We start from the raw sequence: 24362 nt of genomic DNA, 5'->3' as shown, positions 1-24362 counted from the left end.
TGCTGAATAATCTTAATTAAGTATTATTAACCTAATTTACATCAAGGCCATCACTTATAATTATTTCATAATATCTCTGTCTCTGACACTCTCTGTGTGTGTCTGTGTCTAAGTAAAATATTTGATAGATATATGGAGAGACAGACCGAAATATAACCATATAATATATCCATAGGTAACCACTGTCTGATTTAGAAATAAGAACCCATGACATCTGTAAGATTTTACAACACTATTTTAAAATTCATCACCCAAAAGGCATTGCAAAAGAGAATTCTATCTGATTTCTCACACTGAATAATATTAAGAAAATAAGTACACTATTACAGCTTCGTAATATCCAGTATTGCCTACCATGATGAACTCTATGATGACTAGGAGTATTGAGAATAAACTCCAACGGACCAAGATTTTCAATGACCTTTGGAAAAAACAATAAAACATGCAGTATAATTACAATGGACTGGAGCTCAATAAAATAATAGCAGATGCTACAATAGAAGAAAACAAAGGGGAGGGGGAACTGTTTAACAAATGTTTAGTTAATTCAATAAATTCAGTCAGTTTTCATCTGATGGACATTTCTACTCTACAGTATGTAATAAAACAGCAACAATAACAATTCAGAATGACCTCTGACTTCCTGTAAGATATGCTATCATTTTGATTATATATAATAAAGTTGCTTTTCATTCCTATAGTATTATTAATTTTATCATAATCTTTTCTGAACGAGTCGCAGGAAATATTTGTTGAATTCTATTTTTAAACTATTATCATGCAAACTTCAAGTTATAGAGGTTAAATCCTACCAGTTCGCACCGGTTCGTGTGAAGCGGTAGTGATAAAAGCTATCCCGGTACTAAAAAGAAGGTATTGGTTGGTCCAAACCACTATTTCCGACGATCAGCAGTACCACACAATTTAAAATTGCTAGAAAGGAAATCCTGCTTTCTAGTGAATCTAAATTGCACGGCACAGCTGGTCCCCCCTTGCTGTTCTACTTACCTTCTCAAACCTCCTTTTTCCGTATGTATCGCACATTTGGTGCATACTGCGCATGCGTAGCATGCATTTGGGGCACACTGCGCATGCAAGTGTGCGCAGCTTGCATTTGGCATGCATTGGACATGTGTGCATGCAGCATGCACTTTGTGCATGCCATGCATGCCCAGGCAGCAAACCAGTGGCAAACCGGAGATACCATGAAAGCGGTTATACCATATGTAACTATCTGTTCAGATAATCCATTGAATATTTGAGCAGATATCTGAACCTGCCTCTCCTTTTGGTTTTTAGTCATTATACTTTTCAAAACTTCTATAAATGTTGAATTTACAAACTCACATACCAGTAGAAAAAATAGTTAAGAAATTGAGAACACTGCAAGAAAAATTATAATCTTGTACATTCAGTTATTCATGGCAATATTTATTAAACTCAAAGTATTATTTCAATGCAGTGAAATGAGGTGTGTTGGGTTTCCGGTTGACGTCACTGTGCTAGCAAGATGAGCATGGAGACCGCTCCTGCCTCACTCTTGCAAACTTCTTAGACTAGGCGGCTTTTATGCCGGCGGCAGCCCCAGAGAGGTGGCCGTAAGCGGAGAGGAGCAATAGCGCGTGTGTGGAGTGGCGACCCGGCACGCGAAGGCATCCTGTCACAGGCTGGGAAGACGGCATCAGTCATGGCGGCCCCAAAACGATTTCCCCGTACTGGAATGGAAACCCAATCGCAGGTGAGCAAGGAGTCCCTTTCTAATTTAAATTACTTTACTTTGAGACAGATCTTTGATTCCTTTGATCCCTCTATTTTGAGTGTTCGTGGTGATGGAAAAAGAGTTAACTTGAGTGCCATTCTTTCGATTGGAGCTGAGACGGGGAAAGCGGCTGTTTGTTTATTATACCATGAACTCTTTGGCCACTACTGAGCTGAGTTGATCAAAAGATCTTCAAAAGAAACATCGTGAAAAAGGATTTGTATCTGATTGCTGGAAAGTTTTAGGGTGGATCACCCTCCTCCCTCTTGTTGATGGATGGTGTTTACTCTTGACTTCTTTGTGGATTAAGAATCGTGATTGAATGTGCGGATTTATCCCCCTCCAGAGCCTTTCTCTTCCTGCTTTCTGTTTGATCATTATTGAGGAATAGCAACCTATCTCCCTCTAGTGGTGAACTTTAAAATTACAATACACACTGAGTCTCCAGAAGAGGAGAGATCTGAATTTGCTTTTATATTTGACTGAATGAATTACCCCCATTGATTATCATCCTTATTGACTAAATTTGATTTGAAGATTTCAGAATATAATTTATTTCTGAAATTGGCTAATTTAAGGGTGTTTTTTTCTTTTCTTTTTTTCTTTTTTTGTTTTTTGATTAGGTAATTAACTAAATTAATACTGAAACAGACTAAATATTGGATTAAGTTATATTGTTTGGTGATTAATTATCTCGGCGAATCTCTGTAAGCAGAACTGATTACACAATTATCATAATTAAATTTGAAAGCGATTGGCCGTATCTCTACAAGCAAGATGTCGAGTGCAACAACCGTGACAACCACAAAAGTGGGGGAAAAAGTTTTGACACTCCCAACAGTTGCTACTCCTGTCACACCTACATCATCATCCTCATCCTTTAAATCTTTGGATGATCTAGCTGCTGCAGGGAAACCTCCCATCGTTATCAAATCTACAGAACATGTTGCAGGCAATGTACGAGGTGATGACAAAAAACCAATAAGTTATCTCCAAAAACTTAGAGGACTTAACATCAGATCTTAAAGGGGAGCTGGGAGCTGTCAGGAATGATATTAAAATGTTGAATGAGGGACTGGAAAGTGTGCAGGGGGCGTTGACACAACAGGAGAGTAAAGTACAAGATGTAGAGAAGAGAGTGGGATGATGTGAGGAGAGACTGGATGGAAATGAAAGAGAACAGTTCTCGGTGAATAGGGCCCTCGAAGAAGAAATTATTTTTCTTGAGATGGAAAGATCAGCTTTTTATCTGAGGATACAAAATGTGGTGGAAGAACGGGGGGAGCCTCTAAGAGATATAGTGGCAGACATTCTGGCTGGGATTCTGGAGATAGCTAAGGAAGATGTTCTGACAGATACTGATGACGTTTTCTGTGTACATACGAGTTACGCCAGGAGGCAGAAACTTCCAATAGAGGTCCATGTTAGGTTATCCAAGAAAGCACTTAGGGAAGAAGTGATTTTGAAGTCCAGAGACAAAACGGTAACATATAAAGACAAACAACTGATAATTCTGAAACAACTCCCCAGACGGGTATGGGAATTACGGCGAAATTATCATTTCTTAACTGCTCAACTAAGAAAACACAGAGTGCTATATAGGTGGCTATTACTGGAAGGGTCACAATTTACGTGAGCAGATAAAAAAGTGAGAATTGACAACCTTAGAGATGCCAGAGATTTTCTTATCAGATATATGAATCCCGCAGAATTGGATGTGGGAGAAGAGTTGGAGAGCAAGAGTGGGGAAGAATTATTAGAGGATGAAGAGAGAGGGGAACCAGAACAGCTAGGCATGAGAAAGAAAGGAAGAGGACAGATGCAAATAGAAGCAGAGATAGGAGTTGAGGGACTGAGCCAGAGAGAAACAAGACAAACAAAAAAGAAACTCCAAGCAGAAGGCAAGTAAGTGCAACAGAAGGGAGAAGGGATGGGAGAGGAAATTTGTCTATTGTCAGTTAATATCAATGGGCTGAATAGCCCAAATAAAAGAAAAAAGATTTTTAATAAATTAATAAAAGCACATCTGAATATAATATGCCTTCAAGAAGTACATGTGAAAAGGGATCATCTTTATTTATTGAATTATACCAAACTGGGTCAATTATATACGTCTTTAGCGGAAACTAAAAAAAGAGGAGTAGCAATTTATGTCCAAAGGCATATAAATTCGAAATTAATTTTTGCAGATGAAGAAGGGAGACTTCTAATGACTGAAGTAGAAATTTGTTGTAAAAAATGCTTACTGGTTTGTATTTATGCACCCAATGGGAATCAGAAAGACTTTTTTCATAGTCTCTATAGTAAATTGGTAGAATATAATTACTCGCACATTTGTGTAATGGGGGACTTTAGCGCCATAGATGATAAAGATAAAGACTATATATCTGGAAACAGGAAACAGGAGGGGAAAAAAAGCTCTGTAAAGAAAAGACTGGCTATTATTTGCCATCAAATACAAGAGGAGTTTGAACTTAAAGACATTTGGAGGGAAAAACATCCAGAAGATAGACAATACACATACTTCTCCGCCAAGCACTCATCTTGGTCGCGGATAGATGCGGCTTGGATGTCAGGGGAATTGCGGCAGGGAACACAAAAAGTAGAGGTAGGTGTCAATGAGTGGGCAGACCATAATCCACTCTGGTTATCATGGGGAGAGTTGAAAACAAAGCCTAGGTGGAGAATGGACATGAGGGTCCTCAAAGACGAACAATTTTTAACTTATGTAAGAAGGAGATGGGTTTTTTCTTCCGGGAAAATAATAATGAAGATGCAAACTTTTTAAATGTATGGGAAACAGCTAAAGCAGTGTTTCGGGGTTTAGTGATAAATTATACAGCTGGGAAACGGAAGAAGGAGAAGGCTAAACAAGACAAATTATTAGAAGACCTGACAAGAAGTGAGGTTGCGTTGCAACAGGACCCAAACAATAAAGAACTTAATATGAATTTGAAATTAGTGCGACACCAATTAATTTACTAGACCAAGAGGATTTAGAAAAAAATTAGGTGGATGAAACAACGACAATTTGAAAATGCAAATAAACAGGAAAGATGGCTTACATACCGATTAAAAAAAGAAAAGGAAAAGAGTAGAATTCACAACTTGAGAGATGGAAATGGTGATTGGATCACAGGGGAAGAAGGGAAGAAAAGAATAGCATAGGAATTTTATACTGACTTATATAGAAAAGAAGGTAAGCCTGAGCAGGAAATAAGGAAATACCTAGAAGAATCTGACCTACCCAAAATATCGGATATGTCTAGGGAAATACTGGACAGGGAGATAACGGAAGGGGAAATTGAAAGGGTTATGGGAAAACAAAAAACAGGAAAGACTCCCGGTATGGATGGTCTCCAATAGAATATTATAAGGCACTTTGGGAAGTCTTAAACCCTTATATGACAGACCTATTTAATGGGGTAATCAGGGAGGGAAAGATCCCGAACTCCTGGTCAGAAGCATTAATAACCCTCTTGTCGAAGGATAGTAGTGATTTATCCCTAATCCAGAATTATAGACCTATTTCGCTCCTTAACGCAGACTACAAACTATTTGCGGCAGTATTAGCAGAGAGACTAAAAGGTTTCCTAAGTCAATTTATACATGAAGATCAAAATGGCTTCTTACTCCGTAGGCAGATTAGAGACAACGTGAGAATAATCATGAATGTTTTGGAACATTATGAAACCCACATTGATAAACAATTGGCTTTGGTTTTTGTGGATGCGCAAAAAGCCTTTGACGGAGTAAGCTGGAGTTTTTTAGTGGGCTTATTACAACATATGCAATTCGGGGAAAGGTTTATCCCAGCAATTCGAACAATATATTTGAAGCAGTCTGCAAAAATTTTAATTAATGGAGATGTATCTGAACAAATCTGCATCGAGAAAGGAACTAGACAGGGGTGCCCGCTTTTTCCGTTGCTATTCATCCTAACATTAGAACCTTTATTGAAGGAAATTAGGCGCAACTCGGGGATAAAAGGATTGCATATTAAGGACCAACAATATAAGGTACAAGCATATGCCGATGACCTAGTACTTATATTGGAAGATCCTATTCTATCGGGCCCAAATTTGATCTATGAGTTAGAAAAATACAGAAATGTAGCGGGCTTAAAAATAAATAAGGAAAAAACTAAGATTATAAGTAAAAATTTGACAACAAAGCAGGGGAAGGAATTAGAAGCGAATTTGGGATTTCAAATTGTCAATAAATTACGATATCTAGGTATTATATTAACAGCCAAATGCTCAACAATCAAAGAAGATAATTACTTGAAATTACTTCAACGAACAGAACAGGACTTAGAGAAATGGAAGAACCTTCAGACGTCTCTATTAGGTAGGATTGCGATTATAAAATCCTATATCCTCCCAAAATGGACATATTTATTTTATACAGCACCAGCTAGATTAGATAACAATTTCTTTAAAAAGCTAAATCAATGTAAATTTATCTGGCAAAATAAAAAGCCCAGAATTAAACTTAAAATGCTTCAAGAGATGAAAGAAAGAGGGGGATTCGGCATACCAAAATGGGAATATTATTATCAGGCTGCAAACTTAGTTTGGATAAGGGAATGGATCCTGCTGAGAAGAAGACGATTGTTGATTCTGGAAGGTTTGGGATTACAACAGGGTTGGCACTATTTTCTTTGGCAAGATAAGGTTAAAAAATATATGAGCTTTGCAGGTCATTATGTAAGGAACATCTTAACTGAAACATGGAGAAAAATCAAGGGTAAATTCTACTTCTTGACCCCGTCTTGATTGGTCCCACTAGCATATAGCTCACTTTACAATAAAGAAAAACACCTATCTTACCGGGAGCTATTGGATGCTCAAGGCCATTTAAAAACAAGAACTGAGTTACCGTATTTTCCGGCGTATAAGATGACTTTTTAACCCAGGAAAATCATCTCAAAAGTCGGGGGTCGTCTTATACGCCGGGTACCCGAATCTGAGTTGCTGGCGCTGACTGATGACACTTTGGGAGCGCCGGCAACATTGAGGGGAAGCTGTACTCTGAATTAGTTCCAACCTACAAGAGGTGCCAGGCAGTGCGCGGCCCACGAGAAAGGAACGCGTCCCCACTCTACCCCGGAATTCGGGTCACCTTCCTTCCTTTCCCAGCAGTCCACGGTGAAAGCGGCGGCGCGGTCGACCTGGGCCAGCGCCTTGCACACCTGGCTCTGAGTCTCCATTATGAGAAGCTCCATGCGACTTCGCATGTCTCCGCCCCAGTCGCGCAGCTCTCGCAATCCGCTCACCGGAGGAGCCATGAAGTGCTCGCACCGCCTTGCCAGATCTTCCTCGTCCTCCTTTCCCCACGGCTTTTCCCGTTGTAATTGCTGCTGCTGCTGCTGCCGCCGAGGCTGCTCCTTCATCTCCGCCCACCGCACCAGACCCAGCCCGGCCAGCACCGCCGTGGCTCCCGCAGTCCAAGAAGATCGGCACCTGGGCTCGCAGGCGAAGGGTGGGAGTGCGCAGCGATCGATGCTGATCGCAGCCACCCACCATCGCCCCAACGGGAAGAACCGCCCGGCAGCGATTCCAAGGAGCCCGAAGCGAACATCCTGGAGCAGCACGGGCTGGCCCAGAGGCTTAAACCCCGGGAGCCCAGGTGCCGAACCCCGCACAGCAGAAAAGACATGACAGCCGGTGCCCAGTTCGTTCTGCAGCCGTCCGGATCAGCGTCCGGGCTCGCAGGCAAAGGGTGGGAGTGCGCAGCGCATTTTCCTGGCTTGGCGCCGATCCGGACGGCTGCAGAACGAACTGGGCACCGGCTGTCATGTCTTTTCTGCTGTGCGGGGTTCGGCACCTATGCTCCCGGGGTTTAAGCCTCCGGGCCAGCCCGTGCTGCTCCAGGATGTTAGCTTCAGGCTCCTTGGAATCGCTGCCGGGTGGTTCTTCCCGTTGGGGCGATGGTGGGTGGCTGCGAGCCTGGAAGAGGTGGTGAAATGCAGAGCAATACCTCGTGGGGAAGGAGTCCGCCGTGGCTCCCGCAGTCCAAGCGACGCCGATCGCTGCCACCCACCATCGCCCCAACGGGAAGAACCGCCCGGCAGCGATTCCAAGGAGCCCGAAGTGAACATCCTGGAGCAGCACGGGCTGGCCCAGAGGCTTAAACCCCGGGAGCCCAGGTGCCGAAACCCGCACAGCAGAAAAGACATGACAGCCGGTGCCCAGTTCGTTCTGCAGCCGTCCGGATCAGCGTCCGGGCTCGCAGGCAAAGGGTGGGAGTGCGCAGCGCATTTTCCTGGCTTGCTTACCTTAGCTCAGTGGTTGGGGGGTCAAACAACCCTTTCACAGGGGTTTTGATGGTGGTGCAATACAGAAAAACGAGCGCGCAGCCTTCGCCATCCGGAATGAATGGTGCTGTTGTGGCGGTGGGGGAGGGGGCGGCAGAAGCGGGAAGAAGCGGCGTTTGCGATGGCTGGAAGCTGTGGGAGTGAAGCACAACTTTCATTTGTACGGCAGCAGCATTCCGCCTTGGTATATTTGTGTCAGGAGTGGCGCAAGGCAGCCTTTGTTTCCTGCTGCCTGGGACTCAGAGTGGTAAATGGCGTCTGATCCGGAGAGCTGCTGGATTTTGCTCTCTAATCCGGATGCCAAATCGGCCCCCTGCAAACTCTCGTCTCTCAAGGAGCGCTCCCTGAAGCGGGGCTGGAAACTTTGCTTGGACTGCTTGAGAGAGGAGAGCTTGCAGGGGGGCGATCTGATGTCTGCAATGGAGAGCGGCATCCGGCTTTTTCTCTCCGCTGTAAGAGCGCTGTAAGAGTGGCAGCCCTCATCTCCTAATGCTTGGGACTGCAAAATCCAGCTGCTCCCTGGACCAGTCACCATTTACCGCTCCGAGTCCCAAACATTAGGAGATGAGGGCTGCCGTTCTTACAGCGCTCTTACAGCGGAGAGAAAAAGCCAGATGCCGCTCTCCATTGCAGACACCAGATCGCCCCCCTGCAAGCTCTCCTCTCAAGCAGTCCAACCAAAGTTTCCAGCCCCGCTTCAGGGAGCGCTCCTCGAGAGACGAGAGTTTGCAGGGGGCCGATTTGGCATCCGGATTAGAGAGCAAAATCCAGCAGCTCTCCGGATCAGACGCTATTTACCGCTCTGAGTCCCAAGCAGCAGGAAACAAAGGCTGCCTTGCGCCGCAAATATAGCAAGGCAGAATCCTGATGCTGCACTTTCAGCAGACAGATGAGGGCTGCCTTGGCCATCGGCTGGCGCAAATATACCAAGGCGAATGCTCATGCCGCACAAGTTCAAGTAGTGCTTCGCTCCCACACTTCTTCCGGCCCTCAGTCTCTCAGGGAGATGCTTGACTTCCTCTCAGCCCCAAGACACTGGCTGGCCCATGAGATGAGAGAGAGAGAGAATGAGAGAGAAAGAGAGAATCAGAATAAGACAGAGAGAGAAAGAGACAAAGAATGAAAGAGAGAGAAAGACAGAATGAAAGAGAATGAGAGAAAGAGACAGAGAGAATCAGAGAGAGAGAGTGAGAGAGAGAGAATGAGAGACAGAGAAAGAGACAGAATCAAAGAGAACCAAAGAATCAGAGAGAGAATGAGAGAGAGGGAGAGAAAATGAAAGAGAATCAGAGTGAGAGAATCAGAATGAGAGGGAGAGAGTGGGGAGAGAGAGAAAGAGGGGGAGAGAGAAAGAGAATGAGAGAGAAAGAGTGGGAGAGAGAGAAAGAGAAAGAGCGGGAGGGAGAAAGAGAAAGGGGGGAGAGAAAGGGGGACAGAGAGAAAGAGAGAATGAGAGTGGGGGGAGAGAAAGAGAGTGGGAGAAAGAGAGAGAGAAAGGGGGGAGAAAGAGAATGAGAGAGAAAGAGTGGGAGAGAGAGAGAAAGAATGAGAAAGAGGGGAGAGAACGGGAAAGAGTGGGGGAAAGAAAGAATGAGAAAGAGAGGGGGAGAGAGAAAGAGAATGAGAGAGGGGGAGAGAGAAAGAGAGAATGAGAAAGAGTGGGAGAGAAAGAAAGAGAGGGAGAGAGAGAGAAAGCGAAAATGAGAGAGAGAGAAAGAGAGAATGAGAGAGAAAGAGTGGGAGACAGAGAGAGAGAGAGACAGAGAGGATGGAGAGTGCCTGAAGGACCCCATCCCGTACTGGGAGTCCAGGTGCTTCAGCAAGCGGGGCACTGGATTCGTATTAGTGGTCTGCGAAATTTAAAATTATGAAGTTGGTGGTCCCTGAGGTCCAAAAGGTTGGGGACCCCTGGCCTAAGACCATCGGAAAACACATATTTTTGATGGTTTTAGGAATAACTTTATCGTTGGGGGTCACCACAACATGAGGAACTGTATTAAAGGGTCGCGGCATTAGGAAGGTTGAGAACCACTGCCTTAGCTGCTTGCCTTGCTTCGCTTGCCTGAATCCATTCCATCAGCAAGCAACTCCCTGCCTACAACCAAGCAGGCAGGGAGTTGTGGACTTCAACTCCCAGAATTCCTCAGCCAGCAAAACAAAGCTGGCTGAGGAATTGTGGGAGTTGAAGTCTACAAGTCTTAAAGTTGCCAAGGTTGGAGACCCCTGTTCTATTGGGTACGTAAGTTTTTTTCCCCTTTGGGATCTTTAAAAAAAAATAGTTAATTGGGTTTTTTTTAAGTTCTTTTTTAGACCTAGCCATTTAAAGTTTAGGAAGTTTTAAATTTAGCTTTCATATAAAAATAAAATAAAATAAAATAAAATAATATTTGTGCAGCTTTCTGAGATTTAGTGTGTTTCTGTAGTGTTTCACTCTAACTACACAAACACACAAAATCTCACAAAGCTGTATGTGGAATTTTGTGTGTGTAAAGTGTGAAAGTTGGGTTTTTGGGCTTTTTGTGGCTGTGTGAAGTTCCTGCTTGTTGCAGGGGCCATTTTGGGTCTAGCACAGCTACTTTTACATTGTGGATGAGCCAGTTGTGTTGTGTTGTGTTGTGTTGTGTTGTGTTGTGTTGTGTTGTGTTGTGTGTGTGTAAAGCGTGAAAGTTGTTTTTTGGGGCTTTTTGGGGCTGTGTGAGGTTCCTGCTTGTTTCAGGGGCCATTTTGGGTCTAGCACAGCTGCTTTTACATTGTGGGTGAGCCAGTTGATGTTTTTTTAATTTTTATTTGGTGTGCGTTGGAAGAGGGATAGTCTTATACGGCGAATATAGCCCAAACCCTATATTTTAACAGGAAAAGTAGGGGGTCGTCTTATACGCCCAGTCGTCTTATACGCCGGAAAATACGGTAGATCTTCAGGAAATAGAATTGGATTGGTGGTCTTATGCCCAGATCAGCTCTAAACATAAGAAAGACAAGGAAAAAGGTGGCATAGATATGACCCAGCAAGAAATAGATAATATTATTTAGGAAAGGAGGAAAGAATGTTATCCAAGATTTATAAACTCTTAATAAATTACTAGATAGGGGATGAGATTGTTAAAGATTCAATGATTGCCTGGGGGAAAAATATTGGTTACTCAATTGAGTTGGTAAAATGGGAAGAAATATGGACGAAACAACTGAAACTCCTGATGGCAACCACTTACAAAGAAAACTTGTATAAGATAGTGTATAGATGGCATCTCCCTCCTGCCCGACTATCCAAAATGTTCCCAGGACTCTCCCCAAACTGTTGGAAATGTGGGGAGATAGGTACTTATTTTCACGTATGGTGGACCTGCTCCAAGGTAATTGAGCTTTGGAGACTTATACAGGGATGGATATTAGAAATCACTGGATATAAATTACAATTGAAACCAGAATACTATCTATTAAACATAAAGCCAGATAAGATAGGCACGAATACATGGTGTTTGATTGTATATATCACAACTGCAACAAGAATATGTTTTGCTCAATATTGGAAGGGGAAAGACTTACCGGCTGAAGATTTGATTTTGGGAAAAATTATGGAATATGCGGAAGCTGGCAGGTTAACAAAAATTTTGAGAGATCAAAAGGATTCTGCATATTTTCAATGCTGGGATCAATGGTATACTTGGTTGAATAATAGAATAAAAAAAAAGATAAGGTTAGTGTAGATTTTATATTTTATTTGTATATTTTGACTGAAGTTAATATATTGTATAAAGCTCCCATCGCGATCTGTATGTGAGGTGTGTTTATATGTTGTTCTTGCTCTTTTTCCAAATATAAAGTTAATATAATTTCAAATTACACTTTTCTGACTAAGTAAGAAATATATTACCTAAAAGTATTTTAGTTATGATCACATATTTATCTGAGTCATAATTTTATTTCTACAGAGCAGATCTTTCTAGCAATCAGAAGATTATTTCTATTCTTAATATTCAAAACTCAAAGACAACAGAAATTCTCACATTTCAAGTTAATTCTATTTTCTTCTTAAAGCATTATTGTTTTAAGAAGGATAAATCCTGTACACACTTGCTTGGGAGAAGGCCTCATTCAAATTATAGGTACTTGCTTTTGAATAAAAACTTAACTGGATTCTACTTATTTTAAAAGTAGAGAAGGATTCTCCATGAATTGTGGTTCATAAAATGAAAAATCAGCAGTTTATCTAAAATACCGCACTAACTTTGCTTTACCAAGTTTCTGCTTGTTTTTAAGATAAACATTGAAATGCTTTAGTAAAAATATACCATATTTAGACTTTCAACAGAAGTATTATAGACCAATTCATATTTTTTGGCTTTGCTTAGAAGTGGCTTAGGGCTGTACTTTTGATCAAAGTAGACACTTTTGATTTTTTAAAATCCCTGTGAACAGCATTGCTTACAATATGGATCCTTTGAAGAATTTGATTTTAACCTCTGGCCCACATCTCTAGCACAGCAGTGGGCTGCAGTTCAAATCACAGAACAAAACACTGATGTTATTCACCCACGGGAGAGAGAGTTGCAATAAGGGTAGGAAGAGAAACTATGTATAATGTTGACTATCTTACGCTTAAGCTATTCTCATCACCCAAATGGACCAAAAATATTGTTCAATAAAAAGTGCTATCAAAAGATTCACAAACATGTCATGAATGGGAAGGATGACTATATTTCTTAAAGCAGCTTCTCTTCACTGCAAGTTAGCAGCATATATTCAGTGAGCTCTTAAAGAAAGGAATAAAAGTAGTTCTGGAATCACACATTTACACACAGGTAACTGAAACTGCCAAGGTGGGTACTGTTGACACTAGTACCTCATAGCCTTGATACATAACCATGAATATTAAATAATTTGTTTCTGTATCTCCTCCAACAGTAATTAGACTAAAATTTGTATGATTACTTGCTTAGTTTCATGGATTATGCCAGAAGTACAATAAAGAAATTCAGCACAATCATTTGACCCTGGAATTTTAAAACAATTATGAATTTATTATTAACTAGTATAAATAAGATAGATGTGCTCCTACAAATACTACTTCTACTACTGCTGTATTTAAACAAATAACTAATCAGTTTTTATATCTTTTATATACAATTTAAAGTTTCATGTAGTCCTGAAAACTTTGGGATGTGGTTTTCAGAAACTTCCATATTTTTGGTTTGAGATTATCACAAGCAAAAAATATTAAGACTTAAGGAGTATCGTAATAATTGTATTTCATTTAAATAACATTTAAATTTAGTGATTGCCTTTGTCTTGATATATTTGTCAAGTATAGGTTGACATTTGTCTCAAAAAAAGAAAGCATCTGGTCTGTTAAAAAATTCATATCCTTGTTGCCTCATTAGTTTATAATGTCTATAATCTGTCTTAATCAGTGCTGTTATACATTGTATATGTTATGCATATATGAATATATATAATTTATATCCATACATACACATGCATGTACTTCATATAAATAACATGGTGATATACCACAGTGAGAAATAAATTGATTCCTTTGCAGGTCTGGATTTATTTTTGTGATCTTAGAGCCTGGCTGAATATTGGGAAACTTGTTTTCCTGTTAGTATTGTATGGTATTGAATGCAATTTTTGTTTAAATAATGGAAAAAATCCATGTGATGAGATCCAAGGGAAATTTTACATCTTGTGAAACAAATATTATTACTGCACACAAATCTTTAATTTACTCTTTATTTAATCTTCTAGTACTACAAGGCATTGAATAAAATTTTTGTTCAAATGGGGGGGGGGAGGAATTATGTGATGAAATCCAAAGAAAATTTTGTACTTTGCGAAACCAGTCTAATGTTCTGTATATTTTCTTTCTGGTGAACTCAAGGTAATATGAGAAACCATGGGCCGTAAAACAACACCATACTGCATATTCCATAGTATCATCAGTGCAATTTAACTGGATTGTATTAATACTGTAATATTAATCCACATATAACAGTGGTTCTCAATGAAAAATGCCATGATATTGGAAAGATTGAAGGCAAAAGGAGAAGGGGATGGCAGACAATGACATGGTTAGATAGTGTCATTGATGCAGTGGACATCAATGACTCCAGGAAATAATAGAGGACGGGGAGGGGAGGGATGGTGTGCTGTGGTCCATGGGTTCACAAAGAGTTTGACATGACTTAGCAACTGAACAACAAAAACTGCACACCACAGGGCCCCATAGTGCCATAGTAAACTTGCAGGGATGCCATAGTATGTTTTACCACTTAATAAATGGAACTGTTAGTAAGTCTGCTTCGGTGCTCAGGACATTATCGCATACAATTTGGGAACCATGAAAATTTAGGAACCTCTGCATATAACAAAATATCCAAGTTGCTCTCAATAGCATCTGTAGATGTTTAGCACCAACTTTTCAGAAATATACTGATTTTTAAAAAAACCTTTTATTATATACATAGCTGTAATTATTTTGATGCATTTAAAAATAAAACAAATATATATAAATATACAGAACTATTTCTATAAACAAACAGCCAATCTTAGGAGGCAAGGCACTTTTATTTATACTGATCAAACTGTTAGATAATGTATTTTCTTCACATACTATTATATTTTCCTTAACCAAATTCAGCTTTACTTACACACACTCACACCCTTAGAATATGAATCCATATTTGAGACCATCTGGTGAGGAAACATAAAAATAAAAGCATGGTTTGCTTTTCTACTAAAGTTGTTGTGTTAATTCAAAATAAGCCAGCCATATATTTTTACAGATGGACTTGGTGGCCATACTTGCCATGTGAATTCTCTACAGGGGACCTGGGAACAGCAAAAACCCTAGGATATGCGCTTGTCTGCCTGCTTACACACTTTGAAATTTTCGGCAAACCCTGATTTATTCATCGCCAAATGTTTTCCTATCTGATTAGGCAGTTTTCTACTTCAGTAAGCATGTAATATGGAGGTAGCCAAATTTCCACACTGAGGAGTGAAACAATAATATTTTTGGTTTGCAAGTAAAAACAAGCTAAAAGAACCAGCCTGTTGGGATCATAAAGGGATTCATGGGGGTTTGAATTCTAATATAACTATATTCTGGGTATGAAAAAGTGAAGATTTAGGGTTCAAAATTGTTTAGAGAAGAAACACAAGGTCATATTTGTAATAAATTATCTTGAGGGCAGAGTGCTGGCATCTGGTTTTTTGTTTTGTTTTTTCTAAACCCACATTTCTAAAGCTATGACTGAACTTGGCATATAATGCATCTATTTCACCTATAATGTTTTATAAGAGATTCTGCTCCCTGTTGGAACTCAACTCAGATGGTTCTGCTAGTATGTCTGAATCAAGCAATCTAATTATGTCACATTTGACAGGAGCCCTGCATCTTATGATCTCTATGAAAGGAGGAGCAGTTACGTTTACAGAAATGCATGTAGAGACCTCAAAAGACTGGTTCGGAACCAGAAAAAGCTTTCGATACTCAGAACTGCACACATAGAGCTTGTTCATATGAATGCACAGAAAAATAACATAATAGCTGAATTCTCAGGACATGAGGCTCTTCAGAACTGACATATGTCTTAGTATGTTAGTATACTAACATAACTTAGTATATTAACCAATGATTCCTGCATTGGTTAATATCTACATTTAATACAAACCAATTCCAAATTTTAGATTATTACACAAGGGAAATATACAAATTACAGTGTGACTAATGCATGACTTTTCAAAGTAAAGCTCATAAAATTCAATGTACAGTAGAATCTCTGGTCATGACCATAATTCATTCCATAACTTTGGTTGCAAACCGATTTGGTCATGACCTGAATCTAATTTTGGAAATTTGCTGCTTACAAAAAAAATTGATGCAGAAGGGGAAATAGGCCGCAGGGGAAAAAATTGTGAATTTTTTGGTTGGAACCCGATTTGGTCATGGTCAGAAGCATTTGTCACCAGAGGTTATAGTGTAACTTCAATAGGTCTGTACACTCAAAGTTTTAAAAACAACAATAATACATTAAGTCAGCATAGGGCATGAATAATATAAAGGCATCCCTTAATGTTTGAATTCAATCTGATATCCTCCAGCTCTGCCGGAGGTTGACTATCATAATCCCCAAGGATTATAAATATTGAACATTTAAACTAAAGACACTAAATAAGATTCTAATCAAGACTGTTGATTAATCTAATTAATCTAATTTAAAGAGTCTTAATCAAGAAATACACATTAATAAGATGTGGGCGTTTATAGAGAAAATAAGTGGTGCAGTGGCCTAGAGGTGATTGTAGGTAGCGGCAGATATTTCTTTTTCTGGGCACAATGAGTAAATATCTGCTGCGAACTCTGTATAGGTGACAGGAAGGGCATCTGGCCAGTAAACATTCAGCTCCATTCATTTGCCCCAACTCCACCCCAATGCAAGGAATTATGGAGTCATTAAAAGACAAAAAATTTATAGAGAAAATAATAAAATACCATGATATTTAAATAACACAAAATGAATGTAGATGCAATTTATTCTAAACACATTATATCAAAATGTAAGCCCTAATACAAAACCTATTTTATTATTTTGAACTGGATTATATGTGTGGTTGAAAATTATGATTTTATAACACAATATATCTGGGAAGGCCACAAACTAGATACAGAAGTCTATGGTGTTATTGGAAGAATGGTAGTATTCCTATAGCAAACATTACTAAAGCAAAATATTGTACAACTAGGTGCAAAATAACACTTTTGCACATACAGTGGTAGTTAATATTCTGCTAAATTTTCAATATTTCTGGATAAATCTGTTCTATAACACAATCTGTTTTCCATACAAGCCCTAAAACTAGTTAAAGAGAATCCAATTAAATAGGTGAGTTTAAAACATTATACCTGTCCACTGACCTATTCAGGATGGAGATCAAAAGCTATATATTTGTGTATAGCAACAGAATTTTCAGCATTATCTGTTCATCTAAAGGGGAAATTAGTGTCAGATGTTTCAATAAATGGGATGATAACTATGTGTAAAATTACCTGTCTATATGCTGACAATATAATTTGATTATTAAACTGTATTATGCATTTTCTTAAGAAGACAATGGAAGTCACGAGTCTAAGAGGCTAATGTAATAATAAAAGGAATGGCTCCTTTTATTATTACAGATAGTCTGAAAATTGCCTCTGATTCCACATACAGCAGAACAAGGGGTATCTCTTGACTCTTACATCATCCCAATGTTGAAATAATTTTCCTGATCTCCAGTTGTTTTTTTAGCCCTATTCAAATTGCATGTAAGAATTAAAATAAAACAAAATGTATTAAATTAAATATATTATAACATTAATTCCCATATAATCTTTACTGAAGATTAAGGTCATCAGATGGTGTTTTTTTGGTTGTTTGTTTTTTGTGGGTCCCACAATGGACATATTTGAGATCATTGATAAACTTAGCATTCTATATGGCAGATCTCCTATTATGGAAAATAATTACCAGCAGAGCTGAAACATATCTGTCTTTTGCCCACTACAATTTAGGAAAGAACTCAAAACTAATTTCAGGTTTTAAACGTCATTATTTCAGCCTCATGTTTTGATGGTGGTGGTGGTGGCAGTGGTGTATTTAACAGATGTTAGGCAGGTTTTGATATGTCTCTATTAAGAGCTGATAAGGAAAGGACCACTATGTATAATATATGTTCTCTATAAAAAAAATTAACAAATAAATAACAATTTTAAAATAGCACATGTAATCATTCATGTCCAATGAGTGTAGAAAAATATAAAGCACACTGCCATAAATTCAAATGAATTCACACCAATATTTTGACATATTAAAAATACTTGAAATAAGATATATTTTTTAAAAATAAAAACTGTCAGTATTTAATACACAAATGCATATAAAATTGCAAAATTCATGAAGAAACCAAGAAAGCCAATGGAAAAATTAGATTCATTGTTCATAAATGTATTATAAATACAGTCCTATTTTTCTTAAAATATTTAAGATATGATTTTTTTAAGTGTTGCAGTTTTAAACATTTAATAAAGTGAAGACATATAGTATTAGTTTATGCTTGTTATGGTTTAAAATATTTTGGTTAGGGCAGAATAAATTAAACAAACAAATATTTTTTAATGACAACTGGGACCAAGTGGCTGTAGACTTGTTATAATTGAGTATATAATGGAGAATAAAAAATAACAATAAGCTTGGACTTGTTTTCAAATGAATTATAAAAATAATTTTCTAATACAATAAATCAGCTTCAAATAGGTTTTCAAGACATTGATCCAATCTAACTGTTTAGGCATTGTCTAATGTCTAAATTACCTCTGTATGTATCCAGAACTGGTAAAGAAGATTAAACTGAAGATGAACAGCAAATACTGAAGGTGGAATGCAAAGAGCCATTGGGAGGTAAAATATCTAAAAACAAAAGGAAATAATAATGACCAAAATATTCTTTTAAAATCAAAATTTGTCAAGTAAGAAATTTTAGAAATTAAGTCACAAAACTTTAGCAATCTATTATCCTCTAAATCCAGTGGACTACAATTTTATTTTCCTAAGCCAAAATCAAGTTTGGGAAAAGATTCCACTGTGCAATTTCTGTATTGTGGGTGTAAAGTTAGCTGCATAATCATGATATGCCTCAAACAATATGAACAGAAAGAGTCAGATAACAGAAAACTCTTGGCATCCTATGATAATTTGACCTGGTGACATATTTTTCTTTGAAATCTAGTAGCGATAAAGATGAGAAAATAACAAAATGGGTTCCATGTTTTATTATTTTAAATTTCTTAACTATTTTCCTTGTTGCTCTTTTGATATGGAACACCTTACTAGTCAAAATGATGAATTCCTAAAGGAGCAATACTTTCCATATAACTCATGTGCCTTCATTTAATTATCATTAAGAAAGAATCTGAAAACCTCCAGGCCAAAAACATTAGCACTTTTATCCAACAAAGGCTTATATAACTAGTGTATATTTATATAAAGCATTTTAAGAGAAGAATTTGGAACAATTATTATCAGGGAAATAGAAAATTAGGAACTGACAGCATATAGCCTTTTCCAAAGCAACAAAGAAAGATTATGAGAAGTCCGATTATTTTCCATTTTGGCCTGACAACAAAATTCATTTTTAGCACAATGAAACAAAACAAGCAGCATAAAATACTTTTGCTTCTTTGTTGAGTCCATCTGAAAATAGAAACTGATTGCTTCACTGAAGACCACAGATTTTCATAATGCCACGTGTTCTGTTCCCCAGGCATCTGGCTCCACTGGGAACATGCAGATAAACTCTAGCAAACAGGTTTTCATGCAGATTATATTTATTTAGGTATCCTTCAGAAACCATAGACTTACTATCATGGTGAGTCAAGGGGAGGTTCATCCAAGTATTTCATAATCTATCTATTTCCTAGTGTAAATAGTAGTTCTGTCCCCCTGTTCAGAAAGCATGCTTCTCTCTTCTGTGGTAATTCAAAATGGCCGGGTCTTTGTTCTGCGCCCAGGCAGAAAGCCTTAGTGGCCAATCAGACACACAGATATGATCACATGTCATGGGCTATATTTCCCATAATGCAATCTCTCTCTCTACATCTCCCACAATGCAATCTCTTAAGGAGCCAGCTCTTAATCCTTAAGGTAACTAATTCACTATGACTAACTATCTGTAACAGCACACCACACGAATTAGAATATTTGGTGTCATTCTGCAACAAGTGCTTATATAAATATGTCCTCATTCCATAGTTAATAAATTCTGATATCTTCAAGAAGGCCCCCCTGGTTACGACCGTAACCAGGGGGGCCTTTGCACAGGTGCGTCTTGTGCGCCAATTGCGCCCTTTTCTAGACCGGGATGCCCTCGCCATGGTCACTCATGCCCTCGTTACCTCTAGGTTGGACTACTGTAACACCCTCTAATGGGGCTGCCTTTGGGATGCATCCGGAGGATCCAGCTAGTCCAGAATGTGGCCGCACGGGTAATTACGGGGGCTTCTCAATACTCCCGTGTAACACCTCTCCTGCACGAGCTGCACTGGCTGCCGGTGGCATTCCGGATTCGTTTCAAGGTGCTGGGGCTTATCTATAAAGCCCTTCATAGCTTAGGCCCGGAGTACTTGCAGGACCATCTCTAGCTGCTCTCCCACCGTCCTGTGCGCTCTCACAGAATGGGCCTCCTCAGGGTGCCTTCAGCCAAATAATGTCGGCTGAAGGCCCCCAGGAGGACAGCGTTCTCTCTGGGAGCCCCGAACCTCTGGAATGATTTGCCCACCAAGCTCAGGACAGCCCCTGACCTCCTTTCCTTCCATCATGAGTTGAAGACATGACTCTTTCGTCAACTTAACTGATCCGTTATGGGTGTACATTGTTATAATTTTAAATTGTTTTAATTGGGTTGTTGATTTTAATTTTATTGTGATTTGTATTGATATTGTTTTTGTAAGCCGCCCTGAGTCCCTCGGGAGAATGGCGACATATAAATCGCAATAATAAATAAATAAATAAATAAGAATATCTCAGTTTAATTAAGAGAAAAACTTCAAAATTAAAAAATTAATCTGCTTGCTTCTAACTTCTTAATTCATTTATAAGTTTGTTCCAATTGTCAATGGTGCTAAACAGTGTAGATTATTTATTAGATTAGTGATTATATTAGCAAAATAGAATGGAATGGAATGGAATGGAATGGAATGGAATAGAATAGAATAGAATAGAATAGAATAGAATAGAATAGAATAGAATAGAATAGAATAGAATAACAGAGTTGGAAGGGACCTTGGAGGTCTTCTAGTCCAACTTCCTGCTTTGGAAGGATACCCTACACCACATCAGACAAATGGTTATCCAACATCTGCTTAAAAATTTTCAATGTTGGAGCATTCACAACTTTTGGAGGCAAGTTTTTCAAGTGATTAATTGTTCTAACTGTCAGGAAATTTCTCCTTAGTTCTAAATTGCTTGTCTCCTTGATTAGTTTCCACCCACTGCTTCTTGTCCCACCCTCAGTTGCTTTGTAGAATAGCTTGACTCCCTCTTCTTTGTGGCAGCTTTTGTGGCAACATTATTGTGATAGTTATTTTAAATTGTTATACATCTGTATTACACAGATTTTAGGGTGAATGCTAGTGAAATATATAAAAAGCAAAGACAATTATAATTTTAATTTAAATGCATGGTCTGAAAGACTTTAGTGCATTATGTGGAAATAACTCACAATCAAAACAGGATGGAATTACTTTCAAAGAAGTGGGCATAATATAAGGTGAGATAGTTTGCAACTCCATTTTAAACTTATTTTCAATTAAGCTATTTTCATATTTTCCACTGTTTATTAATAAACTACATTTTGACTTCTTAAATTGTAACTATTCCATTCCAAAGGCTTTTGTTATCATGGGTCAGCAAAGTTGACTAGTACTTATGTGAAAATAGAGTAAACGTCTTCATCCTCTTGTAGCTCTGGTTCAAATTACAGTAATAGTGTGAAAAGGAATGGTGATCAATGGCTGTCACAGTAAGATTGCCCTCATATCCACCATGGAGGTCATGGTGTATTTGATCATTTGACAAATTAACTGTCTTAAGGAAGGGAAGAGGCTAAACTGAGCAATAACAGAGTCACTAAGGAAAAGAGCCCACTCTGAGTGCCTTACAACAAGCCCATTTCTATTTTAATCATTCAGAAACATTTTATTATGGTATAATTCTCATCAGTTACAAATACATATCTTAATATTCACTTAATTTTTTTAACATATAGTAGATTCCAACATTTCAAAATAAGTTAAATTCACTGTTAAATTCACTATGATCACACTTATTGCATTAGTTGATCACTAATCAACATTAATTATCAAATTAATTAATAATTTATCAAATTATTCTTTTTTGGGTAAATGCTATTTCATGTAATCAACAGTTGGTTTTTGTTTTATTTTTAAATTTTTAGTGCAATACATACCATAGAGACCATCCAACAATATATTAGAATGTCTTACCAGCAGAGAATATACCTAAAGAATTAGATTTTTGAAATTTATTTTTAAACCATGTCTCATTATTAAAATGAGTTTGAAAATGGGAAGCAACTTAAAAATCAGATCAGGTGCCACAGTCGTACCATTTTAACTCAGTGCCCAAGTGAACAGATGGGTCATAATTGATGCTAAACATATCTCAACTGAAAAGAGTTCCATTTCAATGGTGCTTCTATTCAGAATATCGTTTCTTGAGTACACACAGAATGGCACAGAGTGAATTTGTGACAGACAAAGCACTCTTGTTCGACATGAAGACTAGATCATCATATGAAAGGGCACTGTACATGTAGTACTATCTAAAAAGTATCTAAAACAAAAATTTTCTAGTTCAATTCACTCTTTTATAGTTTCTAAAACTCTGTAAAATCTTTAATTGCTTCACTCTTTTTTTGTCTTTGACATGCACTACACACTGGACCTACTCACCCATGATGCAAATTTTTGCAGAACAGATTGCCTTAATGCTGTGAATAAGTTATACTGTTCAGAACTATGATGTACTTGATGACCAGCCCATAAAAAATTAATTTCTGCAATAAAAGAAAAATATTTTGTGAGCCATGCACACAATCTGATGAAATTTATATTTTTAAACAAAATTTAGCAATTAGCAAATATATCCTTTCATGTGCACAGAAATTCTGCATTTAGAAATATGCATGATGTTCCAGTCTATGAAAAACATATGTAAAGTATCGGTCCAATCAATATCCTAGTAGTTACTTCTGAAAAAAAATGTCTGACAGAATTCAGAGAATGACTTCTTTCCAGAATTCCTTTCATAGTAGTAGGAGACATTTTATTTTTTTCTGTGTAATAACGTAGCATATTGCATCGGAATGCATGGATGTGAATGTATTCAAGAAGAAACAGATTATATTTTTCTATAGCAGTCCTTGCTTGAACTAATCCATTTAAGAGTATTTAAAAAATAAAACTATAAAGGAAAGAAACCAGCATTTGAACAGACTGGTATGTTTTATAAGCATATATTTGAATTTAAAAAGAAATGTATCTTGCTTATTTTACTGCAATTCCTTTTCATACTCTATAAGTTTAGGTAGATCTCAGTTCATACATTCCTTTGAAGTTAAATGTTTTATGTTTTATGCTTTACTGCAGAAAAATCAGGTATCATTTTTTCCTATTCAGGAAGTCCCCCCTCCCCCCCCAAAAAAGCCCAGTGAATTCTTCAATTTGGCATAGAATACAAGAACCTTTCATTTAATTTTTTAAAAATGGTAAATAAATGAGATCTGTCACAAATTGGTTCTCTAATTGAAATTTTAAATTTAATTTCAAAAAGACTTTTACGACAGATTCAAGTCACAGAAAGGTGATCCTGTATTATTGGAGGCAACCAATTAATTTGGTCCTGTCAGTTTTTGTTTGTTTGTTTGTTTTGCAACACCTCACAGATGTTTTTTGCAATTTGTCACAGATGGTGCCTTTCTTCAGAACAAAACAGAACTACAGAAAGACTTGAGACAAGATTTCAAGGCAAGGTTGGGTTAAGTATACAGCAACAACATGTGCTTATCCAGGTAACTAACCTATTTAATTTTTTCTTAAAATAACAGTAACATATTCCTCAGCAGTTTTAAAATATACCACCAATTTTCCTCAATAACAGGAAAGATTCACAAGAGCCCCACATGTGAATGAGTTGCTTAAAATATTGGGATAAACCAGCTTTTCTCAACTGGGGGTCCAAGGGGCGTGAGGTTCTGTGAGAGGTCAGTGGGAGTTCCAAAAAAGATCATGATTGGGAAAAAAATTAAAACATTGGCTTTTTTGAACTTTGTATGTAGAAAATCATAATTTGTGGACATGGTATACAAAGACCTAAAAAATACTTCATGGATTCTTCTAGGATAGGGTAAAATTATTTTATTGGTTCTTCCAGAGTAAGAAAGGCTAAATTAAACATATTTTATCTATGTGATGAAACTCTGGCCCAGTCTATTATAACTCACTTTCATTTCCTTTGGGGGAGAGGGAGTGATCTTTCATGTGACTTGTACATCCTTCTCCATTGTGGGGTGGAGACAGCACCCAGAAGTGGGTTCAGCTCATGCAATCAGATGAAGGACTGAGCCTGTCAAAGCTAAATCCCACCCCCATTGCTAGGGGCTCCCAGCTTTGCTCAGTCCTTCAGACTGGACTGTAGTGTGGAATTTCTCTCTGTTGCCTTTCTACCC

General features: G+C 38.1%; 1 protein-coding gene across 2 annotated transcripts in view; it reads right to left on the bottom strand.

Moving 5' to 3' along the window:
* The window catches only part of AGMO (alkylglycerol monooxygenase), a 164820-nt gene that overhangs the window by 75635 nt on the left and 64823 nt on the right, over window positions 1-24362 (bottom strand). For both annotated transcript variants that reach the window (XM_034402016.3, XM_087892717.1), the window contains exons 4-6: window positions 22588-22691; window positions 18431-18526; window positions 355-421 (exon numbers count right to left, since the gene is read on the bottom strand). In XM_034402016.3, coding sequence (XP_034257907.1) covers window positions 355-421; window positions 18431-18526; window positions 22588-22691 — 267 coding nt within the window. The remainder of the gene's footprint in view (window positions 1-354; window positions 422-18430; window positions 18527-22587; window positions 22692-24362) is intronic.

Source organism: Pantherophis guttatus, chromosome 4, assembly GCF_059756535.1.
Source record: "Pantherophis guttatus breed Tessera chromosome 4, ASM5975653v1, whole genome shotgun sequence".
Classification (NCBI taxonomy): Eukaryota; Metazoa; Chordata; class Lepidosauria; order Squamata; family Colubridae; genus Pantherophis; species Pantherophis guttatus.
The sequence above is the reverse complement of the archived record's forward strand: the minus strand, read 5'-3'. Positions and strand labels throughout refer to the sequence as shown.